This window comes from Chinchilla lanigera, unplaced genomic scaffold (assembly GCF_000276665.1).
Source record: "Chinchilla lanigera isolate Chin_1 unplaced genomic scaffold, ChiLan1.0 scaffold00063, whole genome shotgun sequence".
Classification (NCBI taxonomy): domain Eukaryota; kingdom Metazoa; phylum Chordata; class Mammalia; order Rodentia; family Chinchillidae; genus Chinchilla; species Chinchilla lanigera.
The window spans coordinates 6,890,763-6,911,183 of record NW_004955464.1 but is presented as its reverse complement, the minus strand read 5'-3'; the positions used below and the strand labels follow the sequence as shown (position 1 = coordinate 6,911,183).

Here is a 20,421-nt window from a genome sequence, read left to right as displayed (position 1 = left end):
TTTTTTTTTTTTTTTTTTGTAGTTTCTTCTCACTACTTCCTTATGCTATTTATTTTCTTAGCCTAAATTGATATACTTAATGCTCTACTAAATTCTTATGCTTGGGGCTATGCTTTTGTTTGTTCCTCTTCTTTTCTAAACATAAAGAAAATTTTTGAAGTCTAGCGCAGTTTCTCCCACTTCCATGAATTGCATTATTCATCATCTTTGTATAATTTTTCCTTTTCTTTTTTTTTTCTTTGTGCTGGGAATCAAACTCATGACCTCATGCTTGCCAGGAAGGCGGTGCCACTGAGCTATATCCCTGGCACCACCTCCATGAATTGAATGAAGTTCAGTTACCTCATTTTGTAAAATTTTTCTCTTCTGAGTTTATTTTCTATTTCTGTACAATCATTTTCAAATACATATGCTACTCTGTACTGTAGATACTCATATATATTGTATGTATATCTTATTGTCCCAATTAGATTATATACTTCTATAGAGACACAAAATGTCAATTTAATTTTCATGTTCCACAAACTTAATTCCTTTGCAGTAGTAGCTGTTCACTTAACATATGTGTATTGTGTACCTACTACATAGTAGGGACTATACAAAATTAGAATTTACATTGATGGCATGAAATGGTTTTTGCCTTCAGAAAACATGCAGTTGATGAAAAATAAGATAAATAAGTTGTTGCATTACAGTGTAGTAAATGCTTTAATAAAGGTATGAACAAGCTGTTATGGGTACTTTGAAGATTAATGTTATGAATATAGCTGCATAATTTTAGAACTATGATTATCAGTAGTTGGAGAAAAACAGGAAAGGTACTAAGTGCATTGTTTTTTATTTCCATAATTTACTTAGATATACACAATATCATAATTTGAGAAAATAACTTAGCTGTTATAGATATGATCTGTTAAAAAGTAAAGAGAAATTTTATGAGAAATTTAGAGTATAAACTGATTTAATAAGTGAATATGCTTTGCCAAATGTCTTCAGATAATATAAATATGAACCTAATTAATAATATGCTGTGACATGGCTAGAGCAACATTTCGTATACTATAGCAAACTTTTAAAAAAACACATAAAATGGGATATATAGTAATTACTTTGATTTTGGGGAATTAGTACATAAATTTAAAATACATCAGTTAAACAGAATAGTATATTAAACTTCAGTGTACCCAGTATTTACCTTCAATGGTGACAGACATGTTGCCATTTTTGTTTCATTTATACCTTTATCTGTTCCTTGTTCCCTTTATTTACTTTTATAAGATAAACTTTATATTCACTAAAATGAATAGATCTTAATTGTATAGTCTTTCTGTTTTCAGAGAGGATTCACACTGCATTGCCCACACTGCCTTTGAACTCATGGAGTCAAGAGATCCATGAGATCCATGTCAGCCTCCTAAGTAGCTTGGACTATAGGCATGTACCCCTATGCCTGGTTAATTATACAGTTTTAACAAGTGGAGCTGTGAAACCCACATACCAATCATGATACAGATTAGAGACTATTAATTATCTGCAAGAAATTCGTTCATTTTCCTTCTGACTTGATTATATCTGTATTGTTGAGCCTCCTCCCATTAGTATGTGTTTTGCTTTGTGCACAGACAATCCAGGGATGCTTTCCCCAGTCCTGGATTTGAAGGTCAGTGTAATTATAGTATCAGATTAAGGTGGAAGTTGTTTTTGGGTATTCTTTTTTTTTGACTTTGCACTTGCCAGGCAGGCACTTGTGCCACTGAGCATATCCCCGGCCTTAACATCAAAGTCTTTTTGTTGTTTGAAATGTTCTGAGATAGTACCATTTGGAAACATAATTAAGGGAGTTGTTTTAATATGTTTTCTTATTCCTACTTAAAAATTAGATACATATCCTAGGAATATATTTTATTTTCAGAGCATAGTTGGAAATGTTGCTTAACTTTGTCCTAGTAGATTTTCACTGTTACCAGCCAACTTATGGTAGCAACTTATTTTTTCCAGATGAAACAATTTCCTCTACTTTATTGGATGCAAAGTGGAATAAAATTCTAGATCCCTCTTCTCACCGATTGTCATTTAATCCTGCACTGGCTAGTGTGAATGAACCTGGAGTTTGTAATGAATCACAGCCACAGCTAAAAGTCTTCTCCGTGGCTCATTCGGCTCCAACCAAAGAGGGTGAAGATCATTGTGCTAATGGACAGAACTGTAGTCTAAATCCAGAGATTGCCACAATGTGGATTGATGGAAATGCTGTTGCAGAAGATCAGTTAATTAAGAGAAACTATAATCGAGATGATCAGTACAGTGCTGTTGAGGCGGGAGAGAAGAAATGTGGAGACTTAACCTGTCTTACAGATGAGAAGAATGTTCTTGTTGTAGCTGTCATGCATAATTGTGATAAAAGGACATTACAAAGTGACTTGCAGGATTGTAATAATTATAATAGTCAATCTCTCATGGATTCTTTTAGCTGTTCACTGGATAATGAAAAGAGACAAACTGATCAATTTAGTTTTAGTATGAATGGATCCACTGAAAAAGATATGAACTCAGAGAAACAAATGGATCCATTGAAAAGACCAAAAACAGAAGGGGATTCTGTTAATCATCTATGTACAACTTCATCTGATAGTTTAACCAGTATGTGTTCCACTTCACAATTAAAGGATGATGAAAATATAGGTAGAGACTCCTCAGTGTCTGTGATTACAAATGTAACAGTTGATTCAGCGATCTCATCCCAGGGAACAGATAGAGGTCCTACTGTTAAAAAGCAAGAGGACTATGTACCCAGTGAGGATTTCATTGGCAAAATCAGCTCTCCTCGGACAGATGTAGGGAATCCAAACTCCTTTTCCCACTTGAGTGAGGAGATTTTGATAAAAAAAGAGCCAGCAGAGGAGAGAACAACTGAAAAATCACTCCAGTCTGGTTTACCTTTGTGTCTCAAACCAGACATACCTGGAAAGGATAACTCTGAACAATTTTCAGATTGCCTTGTGCCTAGTGAAGTTAGAGCTAATGAAAATGAACATTATGAACATGAAGAAGTTATCGGCACCACAGAACTTCTTAATATGACAGAACATTTCTCTGACTCTCAGGACATGAGTAATTGGAAATTGACTAAACTAAATGAGATGAGTGATCGCCAAGTAAATGAAGAAAATGAAAAGTTTTTACAAATTAATCAGCCTGATGACACTGATGGTGATAATGTAGGAGAGTGTGTTGGAATGGCAGATGCAGGTCTAGATTTAAAAGGAACTTGCATGAGTGAAAGTGAAGGATGTGATTTCTCCACTGTTACAGATTCACCAGCAGCAAATTCTGTATCTAATGGTTGTGATTCCTATGGAATGCAGAGCCCAGTTGTTTCTTTTGTTCCAAAGACTTTACCCTCCAAAGAAGATTCAGTAACAGAAGAAAAAGAAATCGAGGAGAGCAAGTCAGAATGCTACTCAAGCATTTATGAACAGAGAGGAAATGAGGCCACAGAAGGGAGTGGACTACTTTTAAACAGCACTGGTGACCTAATGAAGAAAAATTATTTACATAATTTCTGTAGTCAAGTTCCATCAGTCCTTGTGCAGTCTTCCCCCAAGATAGTAGCAAATCTGCAATCCGTCAGTGTTCCTTTTGGTGGTGCAAGACCCAAGCAACCTTCTAATCTTAAACTTCAAATTCCAAAGCCATTATCAGACCATTTAAAAAATGACCTTCCCACAAACAACGGAAATAGTATTAAAAACAAAAATGATATTCTTGGAAAAGCCAAACTAGGGGAAAACTCAGCAACCAACACCTCTTTGGGAAACATCTCTATTGCTGATACAAATGGGGAACATTTAGAAAGTTATGAGGCCTCCAGTAGACCGTGCCTTGCAGTAGCTCCAGATAGCCCAGATAATGATCTGAGAGCTGGTCAGTTTGGAATTTCTGCCAGAAAGCCATTTACCACTCTGGGTGAAGTAGCTCCAGTATGGGTACCAGATTCCCAGGCTCCAAATTGCATGAAATGTGAAGCCCGGTTTACCTTCACCAAAAGAAGGCATCATTGCAGAGCATGTGGGAAGGTAAGTTGCATTTATGAGCTCAGAATCTGGTTGAGATGACAAGATAGCTTTTGAAAACCCAGTTCTAATAACGTTCTCTATAAGAAGTGACCTTGCTGATCTTAGCAGATATTTTGTTATCATTTTGTTGTCAAGATTTGTGCTGTATCAGTTTCTATGAAGAGATGAGAATTGAGGAAGTGTTAACTTTGTGGCTTCTATATTGATAGATACTTGGTTCATGGAATAATTTGAAATAAGGAAGTTATTCTTATAGCTTAGGAAATACTTGCAATTGACTTCTTCTTCTTTTTTTTTTTTTTTTTTTGAGACCCTATGTAATCCAGGCTGGCCTCAATGGTAATCTTTTGCCTCAGCCTTCTGAATGCTGGGATTATGGGCGTGCACCATCACACCCAGCAACTTCATATTTTTTAATTCTTGGAAAACTGTTAAACTTAGAATCTATTTCACTTTTTCTACAGGATTTTTTCTTGTACTGGGAATCGAACTCAGGACCTTGCACTTGCCAGGGAGGTGCTGTGTCACTAAACTATATCCCTGGCCCTTCTACAAGATTTTTGTGGTTGTATTAGACATTTTGTGACTTTAAATAGATACGTATATGTATTTTTGTCCTTTCCCTCATATAACTTTAACATAAAATAGAGTTGAAGTCTATGTATCTTTATGACAAAGTTATAAGAATAATTGGTATTCCTTGGATCCCCTCAAAAATTCTATTAATAACACAACTTACTATTTGTTATTATTTTCTTTTAAGAAGAGCTGTAAATAAGAAAGGGGATTTTACATTGTATTTTTTAAAAGAATTGAAATTTGATATTGGGTCTAGATTCAAATTTTAGCTTTGTTACTATTAACTATGTAACTGTATTAATCCTTAGTTTCTAATCTGTAAATCAAGCAAAAAAAGATGTATAATTTTCATTGGATTGTTTTGAAAATTTTATGAGATTACAGAAATTATTATTGCTCAATAATTAATCTACATCCCTTCTCACCTGATTTGCTTATATTAATTAGGATGTTTTCAATTTCAGGGAAGACTATCTGATCTTCAGTGACTTAGACAAACAACGTTTATTTCACTTAACTTATGAGACTTCGTTATGTCTAGGTGAAGAGTCGGGATTGTGGAAATTCACGTGGTCTCTGTCTTATAGTCTCAAGATAGTGGTATAGCTCTCTTAAGTATTAGGTTCAACTTGACAGCATTGTGTGTGCAAAAAAAACTGGTTGGTAGGCAAAAAACACTATGCCTTTTGCTACCCTTTTATCTGAAGGAAGGAATCCAGCAGCTTCCTTCAATTCATTGGCAAGTTCTAGACTATAGATCTTTGACCAATTATTACTGGCAAAAGAGATCAAGATTGCCAGGATTGGCTAATCAGTCATCATTGGGCTGGTCTGTTAGATTTTGATTATTAATGTTTAAAAAATATATCTTAATTCCTAAATATTTTGCAGTCTATATTTGTTAGCTAAAGTAGACCTGTGCTCAACGGCCAGTTTTTTATTAGATTAGATTCATTGTTTTTATGTTGTTTTACATACTGCATATAACACATTTTGAAATGTTTGTTTTCTTAAGCAAATAAAAATTTTTAGTACAGACCACCATATCCTGATTTAGTTGAGTAAAGTAGGTACTTCTGGTAGACTCAGAAAAAAAATTCTAAGCTGGGCATGATTACATGTGCCTGTAATCTCAGCTGTTTGGGTAGCTGAATTGCAGGATTGCAAATTTGGGGCCAGCCTGATGCTGACTCAGAAAAAAAACAAAAACCTGACATGTTGTCAGATGCCTGTAATCTGAACTACTCAGGATTCTGAGGCAGTAGACTCAAAAATTGGAGACCAGCATGGGCAACTTCACAAGACCCTGCCTCAAAGTAAAAAATAAGATGGGCTAAGAGTGTAGCTCAAGGATAAGCACCCTTGGGTTCCATCCCCAGTACAAAGAAAAACATGAAAAATATGACAAAATGCATGTAAATTGAGAAATTAAAATGGAATTTTTGCTATGTGGAATTTGTGAAATTTATGAGTTCATATGGAATACAAAGTCATAGTTCCATATTTTCCTCCTATCTCCATTTATTTATTTTATTTTTTAAAATTTATTTTAAAGATAAAGAAGGAAAATATTAACAAACAGACATTCATTTACAAAATATCATAAGAACAATACAATCAATACTGAATTATAGACAAAGTGGTAGGAAATTAACAGTGGTTGTTGTATTACACATGGATATCTTCAAAGTGGTTTCTCAGGAAAACAAATGTAGACATGCAAGATTGATCAAATAATTAATCATTAACTGTTCCTTTCAGTAGAGCAATAGAAGTCAGTGGAACAACTATGCTAGCTATCCTGTATATATATACATACATACATAACTTCCCCTTTTTCTCTCTTTTCCCTCATCCCAGTTGCTCTTGACTTTTGAGCAGTTTCCTTTCGTTTCACAATGTCTATCATACCTCCTAATTTTTATTCACTCTTTCAGGTTCTTACACTAGTGAGACAGTATGTTGCTTACACATGGAGGTCTGATTTATTTTACTTGTGAGTATGGTTTCTAGTTGTGACCATTTACCTGTAAAAGCCTTGAGTTTATCTTTCTTTATAGCTGAGTAATATTCCATTATATAAAAATACCATAATTTTTTTATCCATTCCTCAGTGGATGGACATTTGGGTTGCTTCCACAATTTAGCAATTACAAATTGCGCTGCTATAAACATAGGTGCACATATATCACTGTGATATGATGTTTTCAGATCTTCTGGGAAAATACCCAAAAGGGGAATAGCTGGGTTGAATGGGACCTCTAGACCTAGTTTGCTGAGGAATCTCCAAACTGATTCATTTATTTATTTTAGAATTAAGGATTGATGAGAAAATCTTTGAGCTTCTCAAAAGAAAAGTACTTAATATATATAGGCATATTTTTTGTAGAAGTAGCTAATCAGATTGTATGGGAAGATAGCTAGAAAAGTAGCCTAAGCAATGGGATTTTGTAAAATAATATTTGTTGAAAAAAGAAAATTGTTTCATTCTACTAAAAATTAAACATATCCAAAAACTTCTGTACTTACTAGCCACAGCTAAATTGCCTTTACTGCAAAGAAGCATATGTTAGCAACTAATATATGAAAAGTTTTGGGCCAGGTATTGGGGGATTTAGAGGTACATAAATTTTAATGTATGATTTCATGGAATTCGTAATTAAAGGCACTGAAGCCTGGTGTGGTGGCACACCTGTAATCCCGGCACTTGGGAGGCTGAGGTAGGAGGATCCCTGTGAGTTTGAGGCCAGCCTGAACTGAATAGCAAGAACCTGTCTCAAAAAAAACTACATCTATGTCTATATCTATATATATCTATATTTTCTATATCTATATCTACCTATGAAATTAAAGGCACTGATTTCAGTGAGTGGGGGAGGAATATCTGGATGTCTTAGGGTTTTCCAAAACCCCACAATCTAAATTGTGAATCACTGAGCTCAGTAGACAGACATCCAGTTTGACAGCAAATTATAATATGTGTATACAGTATGTTGAGAGTGCCAGTTATATGTGATTTATATTTATTCTTACACAGTCCACATCCGAGTGTTGTAGGGTATTATTTTTTTTGTAGAACTTGCTAACTATAAAGTTAGCTCTCTTTAGGTTAGTCTGCTTCCCTCAGCACACATCCCAATTCGTATTAGCAATATAAACAAAATACTTGGGGAACATTGAATAGTGAGAGGTTAATTTTTTCAAGGAAAGAATCTAAAATGACTACATAGAGAGGGAGATACAAAAAGCGTATATAATTTGTGGAACAAAGTTCTAAAGTATGTGAGAAAAATGGAATGACATCATTATAGCTGGAGAATTAGCAGTAGGAAAAAGGAAATAGATTCATCTTATAGAGGAATGCATCAAGATATAAAATATGCTTCAGCATATAAGAGATTAATAGAAAATAGTAAGAAGTTATTTTTTTACATTGTAAGGCTTATTCAGCTCTTGTTAAGTAATTATAATTATTATAATATTTATCTTGGTGTAAGTAGAATACAAAATAATTATACTAGAATTTAGGAAAGTATTAAAACATAGCAGTTTATTTCTGCGTTCCTGTGATGGCCAAGATTCAAGTCCACATGGGTTCCATTCTTGCCTTCATTATTAGTTGGAAAAGCATGTCACTCTAAAATGCTCAAGAAATGTACTTTGTTTTTGTGACTTTACATGTTTTTAATTTAGATAATGCTCCATGTAGCAACATAATTTCTACCTCTGTCTGCTAAGCAACAAATTACAGAATAGAAACCATACAAAGAACTCCGAAAGGTTCTTTGGAAAATCATCACCGTTATTATATATTCATGGTAATTTCTTGTGGAAGTTTCTGATTCCAGTAAATCAACATTGCTTGTTCTCTGTCAAGCTCTATCTGGCTTCAATATTTTGACTCCTTTTTACTGGATTATTTTAATTCAAAAGCCTAGGAGAGCCATTGAATTTAAAATTATAAGAAAAAGGATGTTCTTTAAAGGAGAGAATTTCTAAAAGAAAAAAGTGTTAAAATCTTGTTTACTCCTTTGCAAGACTTTGTTATGTTGTCATTTACTGTCCCTGGTGTCACTGATTCTCATTTACTACCTGCAGATCGGTAAATGTTCTATTTATTTTTTGATAGTGGTAGATGTAAATATAGCTATTTGAAAACTTTATAAATTGTTCCATAAAACTTAGCTATTATGTATTTGGGATGGTGTAATATGTGTGAGAATAACACTTTTGAATGCTATACTTTATGCTAGGCTTATGTATTCTAGCATCACACTTCGCTGAGATATAGTTATAGATCAGAAGAATGTGTCTCAAAGAAGTTGAGAAGCTTACTCCAAATTTCAGTGTTTATAAATGGGAATGTGTGGATTTTAATTCTAAAGCCTCATACCGTTTTTACTACAATGACAACACTTTAGTACCTGCATCTCATCGTTCTGGGAGGCTGTGACAGGAGGATCCCAAGTTTGAACCCAGACTTGGCAATTTAAGTGACTTTAGCAAGACCCTGTCTCAAAAGCAAAAAAGAGAACTAGGCATGTAAGAAAGCCCTGAGTTCAATCCCCAGTACTAAAAAAAAAAAAAAAATCTCTACTTGAATTGCTGACTAGAAAGATGTCATTGTTTTTAGATGAACATTAGGTTTGGGCATTCATGAAAAAGCCTGATATAGTACTTTTATTTAAAACCCAGTAATATATGCCCCTTTAAAAATGGCAGCCTTTTGCTTGCCTGTGCTTGTCCCCGGTCCAGCTGGTGGACATACCCACTTTAAAAGATGGATAGGCTTTGTTTTTTAGCACAGAAGGGTGGAGAAGGAAGTACAGTTCCCATATGTTACCCTCCACACAGTTCACCATGTTATTAACATCTTACATTAAAGGGGAACATATGTTACAATTGATGGATCGATATATACTGGGATTTTGTTTTTGTTTTACCATAGTGGGAATTAAACCCAAGGCTCTTGTTTGTTTGTTTTGAGACAAGGTCTCACTGTGTAGGACAAGGTCTCACTGTGTAGTTCAAGGTAGCTTTAAACTAACTTACATAGCCCAGGCTGGTGGCCTTTAACTCATGGCAATCCTTCCATCTCAGCCTCCTGAGTACCAGGATTATAGGCATGCACCACCGCTCCTAGCTGAATCCAGAGGCACTTAGTTAGGCAAGCGCCCTACCACTGAGCCACATCCTCAGCCCTTTTTATTTTGAGATGTTTCAGTAAGTGCCTGCACTGAACTTGAACTTACGATCTTTGTGCCTCAGCTTCCAAGTAGCTGGAATTATAGATGTGTGCCACTGTATCCAACAATGTGTTGTTTTTAAGTAAAATCCTGCAAAATAAATATATGATACTGCAGTTTACACTAGGATTCAATCTGTGTTGAGTTTTTGATAAATGCACATTACATCTCCTAACAGTATAATTTAGCGGTTACACTGACCTAAAAAGCCCACGTTCCACCTGTTTATTTTTCATTCCCCTGTCTCTCTGAGCTCTGTCGTATTGCTTCCACAATTTGCCTTTTCCAGAATGTTGTATGTTTGGAATCATGAATGTGTAGCTTTCTGAGACTGCTTCCATTCACTTAAAAGGACAGATTAACACACCTGGATATAGCACTGCAGAAAGGCTGTTTTTTTCCCCTGTAGCCTCATTGGTAGTTATTGCCTACCATGTGCAAGAACCTGGGTTGAATCCCTAGCACAAAGAAGGGTAGGGGAGAGGGAAGAAGGGGAGGGCGAGAAAAGTAACAAATAAACTTGCTGTAAACATTTCTAAGCAGAGTTTTTAAACCTTTTTTGTATTAGTACATTCATCGTAGAGACTTTGTACCTGTATATAATAGATCTTGAGTCCCGTTTTTTCCCATTCCCTTCCCCTCCCCATTTACAAAAGCTTTATTTCCCTTTCCCTTCCTTTGCTCCTCCTCTTCCCCCCCTCCACTTGTTCCCCTTCCCATTTGAACATGTTCCACCTACTTCCCAATATCTGTCTTCCATTATGCTCCTTGTTTACCCTTTGAGTTTCTGACAGAAGAGAAACAATGCAATATTTAAAATTGTGTGTCTGATTTATTTCACTTGAGTATGGTCTTGAGATGTATCCATTTTCCTACAAATTACTCATTTATCCTCTTTATGGCAGAGTAGTACTCCATTCTGTATAAAGAACACATTTTCTTTATCCCTTCATCTGTTGATGGGGATATAAGCTGTTTCCAAGATTTTGCTATCATAAATTATGCCACTATAAACCTCAGTATGCATGTATCACTGTAGTATGGTTCTTTTAACTCTTCAGGAAGATGCCTAGGAAGGGAACAGCTGGGTCAAATGGAACTCTAGTTTTAGCTTTTTGAGGAATCTCCATACTGGCTTCCGTAGTGGCTGTACCAGTTTACAGTCCCACCACTAGTGCAGAAAGGCTCTTTTCCCCCTGTAGCCTCACCAGCATTTGTTATTAGTTGATTTCTTGGTAATAGCTGTTCTTTCTAGAGAGAGATGGAATCTCAGTGCTGTTTTAATTTGCATCTCTCAAATGACCAGTGATATTGAACATTTTTTGTATATTTATGTGCTGTTTCTACTTCATCTGAGAAATGTTTATTCATTTCAGATGCCCATTTTTGGATTGGGTCTTTAAATTTGGGAGGGTCTGATTTTTTTTTTTTTTTAGTTCTTTATATTGTTTAGATGTTGGACCTTTGTCTGAAGAGTAACTGTTAAAATTTTTTCCCATTTTATGGATTGTTTCTTCACTCTGTTGGTGGTTTCTTAGGCTGTGCAAAAGGTTTTTAATTTGATGAGGTCCCAGTTGTTGATTCTTGGTAATATTTCCTGTGTGGTCAGGGCTTTGTTCATAAAGTCTTTGCCTATACCAAAGTCTTCAAGAGTTTTACCTACTCTGTCTTCTGGCAGATTAAGTGTGTCTATTTTAGTATGTAGGTCTTTTATCCATTTCGATTTTAATTTAGTGCATCATAAGAGATACGGGTCTAGTTTCAATTTTTGGCATGTGGAAAGCCAGTTTTCCTAGCACCATTTATTAAAGAGGCTTTCTTCCAGTGAAAGTATTTGGCCCCTTTGTCAAAGATAAGGTAGCTGAGTGTGCTTAGAGTTGTTTCTGCACCTTCCATTCTGCTCTACTGATCTTTGGGTGTTGTTTTTTTTTGTTGTTGTTTTGTTTTGGTTTTTTTTGCCAGCACCATACTGCTTTTATCATGGTACCTTTGTAGTATAACTTCAAATTGTGGATTCTGGTGCCCCTGTCTTGCCCTTGTTGTCCAGAATTGCTTTTGCTATTCTAGGTCTCTTCTGGTTCCATATGAATTTTAGGATTTAGTTCTGTGAAGTATGCTGTTGGTGTTTTGATTGGGATTGCATTAAATCTGTAGAAGTGTTTTGGAAATATGGCCATTTTCACTATATTGGTTCTGCATATCCAAGAAAGGTGATATCTTTCCATTTTCTGATATCCCCTTTGATCTACTTTTTTAGATTACTATAGTTTTCCATTTATAGTTCTTTCACTAAGTATTTCATTTTCTTACTGCCATTGTGAAATGTGTTATTTTTCTAATTTCTCTTTCAGTGAGTTGGTTATTTGTGTACGAGAGTGCTGTTGATTTTTGAGTGTTGAGTTTGTACACTGCTGTGCTGCTGAATGTTTTTAAATTCTGGGAGGCTTTTGGTTGAGTTTTTGGTGTCTTCTATGTAGAGTATCATGTCATCAGCAAATAACGCTAATTTAATTCTTCTTTTTCTATCTATGTTCCTTTTATTTCTTTCTGTTGTCTAATTGCTCTGGCTTATGTTTGCAGAACTCCACTGAACATTCCTGATCTTAGAGTGAAAGCTTTTGGTTTTTGACCATTTAGTATGGTGTTGGATGTTAGTTCATCATAGATAGCTTTTATCAGATTGAGATAAAGACACCTTGTATTCCAATTTTCTGTAGAGATTTTATCATGATTGGGTTGTTGGACTTTGCCAATCATTTTTTAGGATCTGTTGAGATGATCATGTGATTTTTGTCCTTGGTTCTGTTAATATGGTGTATTACCTTTATTGATTTGCATGTGTTGAACCATCCCTGCATCCCTGCGATGAATCCTATTTGGTCCATGTGTGTTATATTCTTGATGATTTGCTGCGTTCTGTTTGGCAGTATCTTATTGAGGATTTTTGCATCTATGACCAATAGGGAGATTGGATTGTCATTCTCTTTTTTGGTTGGATCTTTCCCTGGTTTTGTTATTAGGGTAATGCCTGCTTCCAGGAATAAGTTTGGGAGTATTGCTTCCGTTTTAATTTCATTAAAAGGTTTGAGGAATAGTGACATTAGATCTTCTCTAAAGTTCTTGTGGAATTCAACAGTGAATCCATCAGAACTTGGGCTTTTCTTTGTTGGTAGTTTTTTAAATTATTTCTTTATTTTCATTGACTCATACTGGGTTATTTAGAATTTTTATATCTTCTCAATTCAGCTTTGGTAATTCGTGTGTATCTAGAAATCTGTCCATTTCTTCTGAGCTTTTCATCTTATTGGAGTACAGGTTCTTCTGTACTCCAAAGTGAAGATCTTCTGTATTTCTGCAGGATCCATTATGATTTCACCCTTTCTTTCCTTTTTTTTTTTTTTTTTGATAAGATTGACTAAGAGTTTGTCAATTTTATTTAATCTTTTAAAGAACCAACTCTTCATTTCATTGATTCTTTTTACTGTTTTACTAGTTTCAATTGCATTAATTTCTGCTTTATCGTTACACTTTCCGCCCTCATACATGCTTTGGGTTTAACTTGCTCATCTTTTTTTAGAACCTTGAGGTTCAGCATTACGTTATTTGAGGTCACTTTTTTTTTTTTTTTCTGATGTGGGAATTCACCACTAAAACTTCCCTTTTTGGATTGCTTTCATTATGTCTCATAAGTTCCAGTATATTGTATTGGTGCTATCATTTAATTGTAGAAACTGTTTAATTTCTTCTTTAGTTTCATCTGTGACTTATTGGTTATTCAGGAAGGTGTTGTTGAATTTCTATGTGTTTATGTAGTTTTTTGGTTTCTTTTGCCATTGATTTCCAATTTCATTGTGCAGGTTCTTTTGTAAACATAATTTTCATCTCATTTGTTTAAATATCTAGAAGCCAGATTGCTTTATTCTCCATCACCCACCTTCTCACTGAGCTACATCCCCAGCCCTTTTTTATTTTGAGACAGTCTTGCTAAAATTGTCCAGGCTGAACTCAGACTTATAATCCTCCTGCCTCAGCCTCCCAGAGTGCTGGAATTGCAGGCATGCACCACTATACTCAGCTTGTATTTCTCTCTGTCAAACTGTCTTCCAAAGTGGAATTGCTGGGCTATATGTTAATTCTGTGTTTAATTTTTAAAAGAATTACCATGTCTTTCCACAGCAGTTGCACAACTTTCCATTGCTATAGGCACTACACAAGGGTTCCAGTTTTTCCAACACTTTTCTGTTGTTTTTATAGTAGCTGTAGTTAATATAGATATGAAATGGTGCCTCATTGTGATTTTGATTTGCATTTCCCTGAGAATTAATGCTGTTAAGCATCTCTTCATGTGCTTATAGGCTATTTGTGTATCTTCTTTGGAAAAAGCTCTTTTGAAGTCTTTTGCCCACTGTTGAACTGTGCTCTATTTTGTTGATGAGTTGTAGATGTCTATGTATTCTGGCTGTCAACCCCTATCAGGTAAAAGCTTCATAAATATTTTCTCCCATTCTGTGGATTTTTCACTCTACTAGCCTTTCATCCAGTGATACAGCATAGTTTCTGTTTTTTTGTTTTATCTTTTGTTTCCTGTGCCTTTGAGGTCATATCTAAGAAATCATTGCCAAATCCTGTGTCATGAAGCTTTTCCCTTGTATTGTCTTCTAGGTGTTTTTTAGTTTTAGTGCTTACATTCAAGTCTTTGATTCATCTTGTTCATTTTGTATGTGGTATAAGAGTCTAGTTTCATTCTTTGGAATATGGATGTCTAGGTTTCCCAGCACAGTTTGTTGAAAAGACTGTTGTTTCCCCATTGAGTGGTCTTGGCACTTTTGTAAAAATATTACTGGACTGTATATGTAATTTATTTCTGGGCTGTCTATTCTGTTTCTTTGGTCTTTATGCTAGTACTACATAGTTTTGGTTACTGTATCTTTGTAGATTTTTGTTTTTTAAATCGAAGAGTATGAGTTTGCCAGCTTTGTTCTTCATTACAATTATTTTAACTCTTCAAGGTCTCTTGAAATTCCATGTAAATTTCAGGATAGATTTTTTTTATTTTTGCAAAAAATATTATTGGAGTTAAATAATGTTGGAATTACTTTGAACCTAAATCACTTTAGATAGTAATGACATCTTAACAATATTAGGTTTTCTAATTCATGAACATTATATTTATTTATATCTTTAATTACTTTCAGCAATTTTATAATTTTTACTGTATAAGTCTTTCACCTCCTTGGTTAGTTCCTAAGTATATAATTCTTTTTGATGCTATTTTAAATGAAATTCTTAATTCTAATTTCATTTTTGGGTTGTTTCACTATTGATGTACAAAAAAATAACTGATTTTTCTTTTTTCTTTTTAAGATAGGGTCTCGCTATATAGTGCAGGCTGACTTCAAACTCACTGCGATCTTCCTACCTCAGCCTCCCCAAATGCTGAGATTACAGGAGTGTACCACAACACTTGGCTTCATGTTGATTTGAGTCCTTTTCTGAGTTTTTAAAAAAACTAGTTCTAACAGTTTTTTTGTTCTGTTTTGAGTATTTCTACAGTATAACTCTTGTCGGTGTATGAGCAGACATTTCTGATTTGCCTTTTGTTTTTTTAGTTATCCTGGCTAACTTCTAATACTATGTTAAATAGATACAACAAAAGAACATATTTGCTCTTGTTCCTCTCTTAAAGGGAAAGTAGCCTTTTACCATTGAATATGACATGGGCTATGGGTTTTTAATATATGCCATTTATTATGTTTAGTTGGTTTCTTCTATTACTAGTTTTTTTCTATTACTAGTTTATTGAGTAGTTTTGTTTTTTATCATGAGTGTTGAATTTTGTTACAAGCTTGTTCTTTATCAATTGAGATGATCATGTGGGGTTTTTTTGTTTCATCCTGTTAATGTAGTCTGTTACATTGATTGATTTTCTTACGTTGTCAGAATCAGAATGGAACTGCTTGTGTCAAGCCTTAAGCAAGATGAAACAAAATAAATGTCCCTTGGTCTTTATTATAATAGTTTTATATTCTGGTGAATTTCATTTGCTAGTATGTAAAAACCAAATTTCATAAGCAAATATTGTGTTTTCCTGTTTGTTTTGTTTTGTTTATTGGTACTAGGGATGGAACCCAGGGCCTGGTGCATGTTAGGCATGTTCTTTACCTTGTGTAATAATTCCAGCCCTATTTATCTGGCTTTGAAAGTGTCAAGACAAGCAGGGTGTGGTGGCGCACGCCTGTAATCCCAACACTTGAGACAGGAGGATCGCAGTGAGTTCTAGGCCAGCCTGGGCCACATAATGAGTTCAAAACCAGCCTGGACTACACAGCAAGACCATGTCTCAAAAAAGTTAAAAAAAGAAAAAGTATCAAGGCAGTGGCAGCTTCATAGACAGAGTTAGCAAGTGTTTCCAGTTAATTTTCGGAAGAGTTTGAGAAGGGTTGGTATTAGTTCTTAAATGTTAGTACAGTTTACCAGCGAAACCGTCTCACCTAGGACTTTTTTTTTGTTTAGAGGTTTTGATACTATGCAATTGTCTTATTACCTGTAGGTTTATTCAGATTTTTTTTTTTTTTTGGTCTTTTTCCTGATCCATTCTTGATACCCTTTGTGTTTTTAGAAATTTATCCATTATTCTATGTTGGCCATGGTTGTTTAAACCTGGAAGAGAATTAGTTAAAAAGCATAGGGTAGGATTTTGTGTCATAAATCAGCGCTTTCTCTGACAGAACAAGTCAGAAATTGGTTATAGCTTGTCACCTAGCAAAGTGTCTTTCCCATATAAATCATGCATGCAAATTGTTACAGCACTCACATTTTCAGTATATAAATGGGCAAAAAGAAGTGTTTAAGCCAGGTGCAATGGCACATGTCTATAGTAATCCCAGCCCCGATCCCTTACAGGGGCAAGAGATTCCAAGTTTGAGCCCAGTCTAGGCAAGTTACCCAAGACCCTGTCTCAAAATAAAATAAAAAGGGGTAAGGATGTAGCTCAGTGTGGAGCACTTGCGTTCGCTTCCCAGTGTCAGGGGGAAAAAGTTAAAATGGGTTAATAAAGAGTAGTGAGATACTTAAATCTCTTTTTAGATAGAAATAAAAAAATATTCCTATATAACAAAAATAGGAAATGTGAAAATGTTGATAATACTCAATACAAGTAATTTTTTGCGCCTTTCTTATTTATTTTTTTGTTTTTTTGAGACAGGGTCTCACTATGCAGTTCAGGCTGGCCTTGAGCTCACTTTGTAGCCCAGGCTGGTCTTGAACTTGCAACGATCCTTCTGCCTCAGCCTCCCCAGTGCTGGGATTATAGGCGTGTGCCACCATGCCTGGCTTAATACAAGTAATGTTGATACCAGCATACTTATACATTTAGGAGGCCATATGTGTTAATTCTTTGAGTTAATAATTCCTTTTTGGGTGGAGAATTCTGAAAGGTGTTCAGTTTGGTGTTATTTAGAATAACAGATACATTTAAAATAATTTATGTCCAAATAAATATTGTGAAATAGGAAGAAAATGTTTGAATGGGAAGGGTAATGAGATGGAAGAGGGGGAGAGGAGGGAAGGGAAAAGAAAAAAAAAATGATGAGAAAAGGAAAATGGAAACAAAACTTTTGTAAATATGGAGGGGAAGGGGGGTTGAAGGGAGAGTAGGAGAATAGGAAAAAAAACAATCAAGTTGTGTCATGCACAGGTACAAATTCCCTATGATGAATGTGATCATTATGTATACCTCAGATGTACCAATAAATGTAATTAATTTAAAAAGAAAAATAATTCTTGTCCAAATTTTGATAATGCTGAGCTGAATATAATATCTACATTTGATTCAGCCAGTAAAATAATTATTATTATAACACAGTATGGAAAATGCTTATGATGATATGATTAAAATAGAATGCAAGCTCATGCTTTGTTTATAATTATAAAAATTATTCTTGGTTATACAAACAAGTATGTCTGAAGGGAGTCCTGAAAGTCACAAACAAGTAATTTTAACTGGTGAAATTTGGTTGTTGTTTTTTCTTTTTTACTCTTATGTTGGTGCTTAGTATTTATTCAGTTCAGAACACAGGATCTATTCTTGCTAAAAAGTTAACTAGAATCTGATTAAATTTCTTTATCTAACAAGTTATAGGGAATAGAGAGTTAAACACATTTAACACCACAATGAGGCAATCAGTGAAAAGCAGATTGTGGAAAAGTATAAGACAAATGACTCAGTTTGTTTTTAAATTTAATTTATTTTTCACTAGTACATGTTTGGTGTATGGTAGATAGTAAGATATTTCCACAGTTTAATAATTTCAAGTGTGAAAATGTGTAATTCTCTTTATTTCTAACTCCAACTTTATGACTCTAAGCGTCTCACTTAGAGAAGTTGGAAGAAGGTACTTAAATGATACTTGAAATGTAGTGGGGTATTTTTAGTTGTCACTGTGTCACTGTAATCGCATTGGAAGGCCGAGGGATTTCTCTCAGGCATCTTTTATGAGGATGCCAATCCTAGTCATGAACATTGTGACCTAATCACTCTCACCAAAGGTCCTACTACCTAGTACCATCACTTTGGGGGTTAGGAATTTAAAATATGTATTTTGAAGAGGCACAAACATTCAGACCATAGCACTTGTCTGTTACTTGACTGTATTGTAAATCAGTGCCATACAGTCACTAGTGTTTATGCATTTTGCTGTAAACTTGAGCAAGTCATTTAACTATCTAAACTCAGTTTCTTCCTAAAGAACTAACTTCTCTTCTAACTTCTCTTCTCCCTACATGTTAAAAGTTGTTTAGTGAATGTACGGCTCTTTGAAAATTAAGTTAGCAGCCATAGTATCTAGGTGTTAATTTTACCAAATAGGGAGAAAGATGATCATCTGATAATAACTTTTTTTTTCATTTCACATTATTTCCTTTATATGAGAAACCAAAGTATATATATAATTTAAAGAGCAAAATAAAAAATAATAGGTAACAGAGAGATAGATCTTTTACAAATGGGAAGGAGTCCAAGAGATGGAGAGAAGAGGGAAGGAGGGAAAGAGAAGGTGAGGCCAAAAGAATTAAGATGTGTTATATACATGTACCAATTCCCCATGATGAGTGTAATCATTATGTACTGTAAACATGTATTAACCAAAATAAAAAATAATTTAAAAAATACTTTTATTTGCCTCTGCATTGTTTACCCCTGTACCTTGTCTGATCATGCACTGATTACAAGATCCAATATGAGTGCCACACAGGAGGGAATGATTTCATTCCTTCTGCCACCTCCCCCATGAAGCACTTGGCTCTGTACCACTGTCTATCAGTGTCACATTCTTCAGACTCCTCACCACTGCTGAAACAGCCCAAACCAGAGACCCTTTGAAGCAATAGGAATTGATGTCAACAGTGTGGGAAAACTTCCAGCCACCTGATAAGGGCCACCAGTCTTTTAACATTAACTTTGATATGATTTTCTATCACTTGGTTTGGCTTTGTATAGTATAGTATACTTCTTGGCTATAAAAACTGGAGAAGTAGAATGTATTCTACTAAAAACAGCTTATTTCCTGTATAAAACTGTGTGATAAAATACTAAAGAATCCTCAAGAAAATAAATATTAAATAGTCTGAACAGGAACTCAAGGAGATCATTGTTGAATGGTGTGGAAGGGAAAAGGAAGTGAGATGCAGCTAAGCCCAGAAGGTGAAAATAAGGTTCTGAAAATTAGCATGTCTGATTTTGGTTGCCTGCTTTGATTTCCTGTATCTGGAGCAGTTCTTATTTTTATGATTGAGTTGTGTATTTTGATCCCTTCATAGCAAACCAATGAAAATAGCTGGTGTGGTTATTATTCTACATATAAGGTTTGTAGAAAAAAGAAGTTAAAATTCAGACATTCCAATCTTTGTTCATTTTATCATGCTATAATTCCTTTCCAAACTGAAATAGCACATGCAACTGTCTTTCAATGCTGGTGTTATGTGATTCTGCACATAGAAATTTGTCTAAGGGTAATTCAAGTGTTTTGATCTGTTTTCCCTTGCTGTGTGACTTAAGCCAAGATTTTTATTTCCAGCAGACTTTATTGATTTCCTTATTGTTGACAGATTTGTAAATCTCACCGTTGCTTTTGAATTGTGCTGCTTCCTTGAGAGCTTGTCTGGAGGTTCTAGCCGGGGAGCACAGCTACTTGTTTTGTTTTTTTCTTAATTTTAAAGAATAAGAGAAGGATAACAATAATGGGGGGGGCGCTTACCAAATTACAGACAAAGTGGTAGGAAATTATCAATGGTTATTGTTTTACATATTGTTATCTACCAGATAGTTTCTCAGGAAAACAAATAGACAAATAATAGTGAGTTACAGATAAAAGAGGTAGGAGATTATCAATAGTTGTTGTACTCTACTTAGGTATCTTGGAAAGAAAATAAATAGAACTATACATGAGTGACCTATTGAATAATCATTAACTATTCTCAATGGTTGTTGTAGGAAACACATAATAATAAACATGCATCCATTT

General features: G+C 34.8%; 1 protein-coding gene across 1 annotated transcript in view; it reads left to right on the top strand.

Moving 5' to 3' along the window:
* Zfyve9 (zinc finger, FYVE domain containing 9) overlaps window positions 1–20,421 on the top strand; it is a gene marked incomplete at its 5' end in the record, with an annotated part of 129,378 nt that overhangs the window by 24,154 nt on the left and 84,803 nt on the right. Inside the window, 1 exon segment of the mRNA XM_013521608.1 lies at window positions 1,999–4,076. Within this exon segment, the coding sequence (XP_013377062.1) occupies window positions 1,999–4,076 (2,078 nt within the window).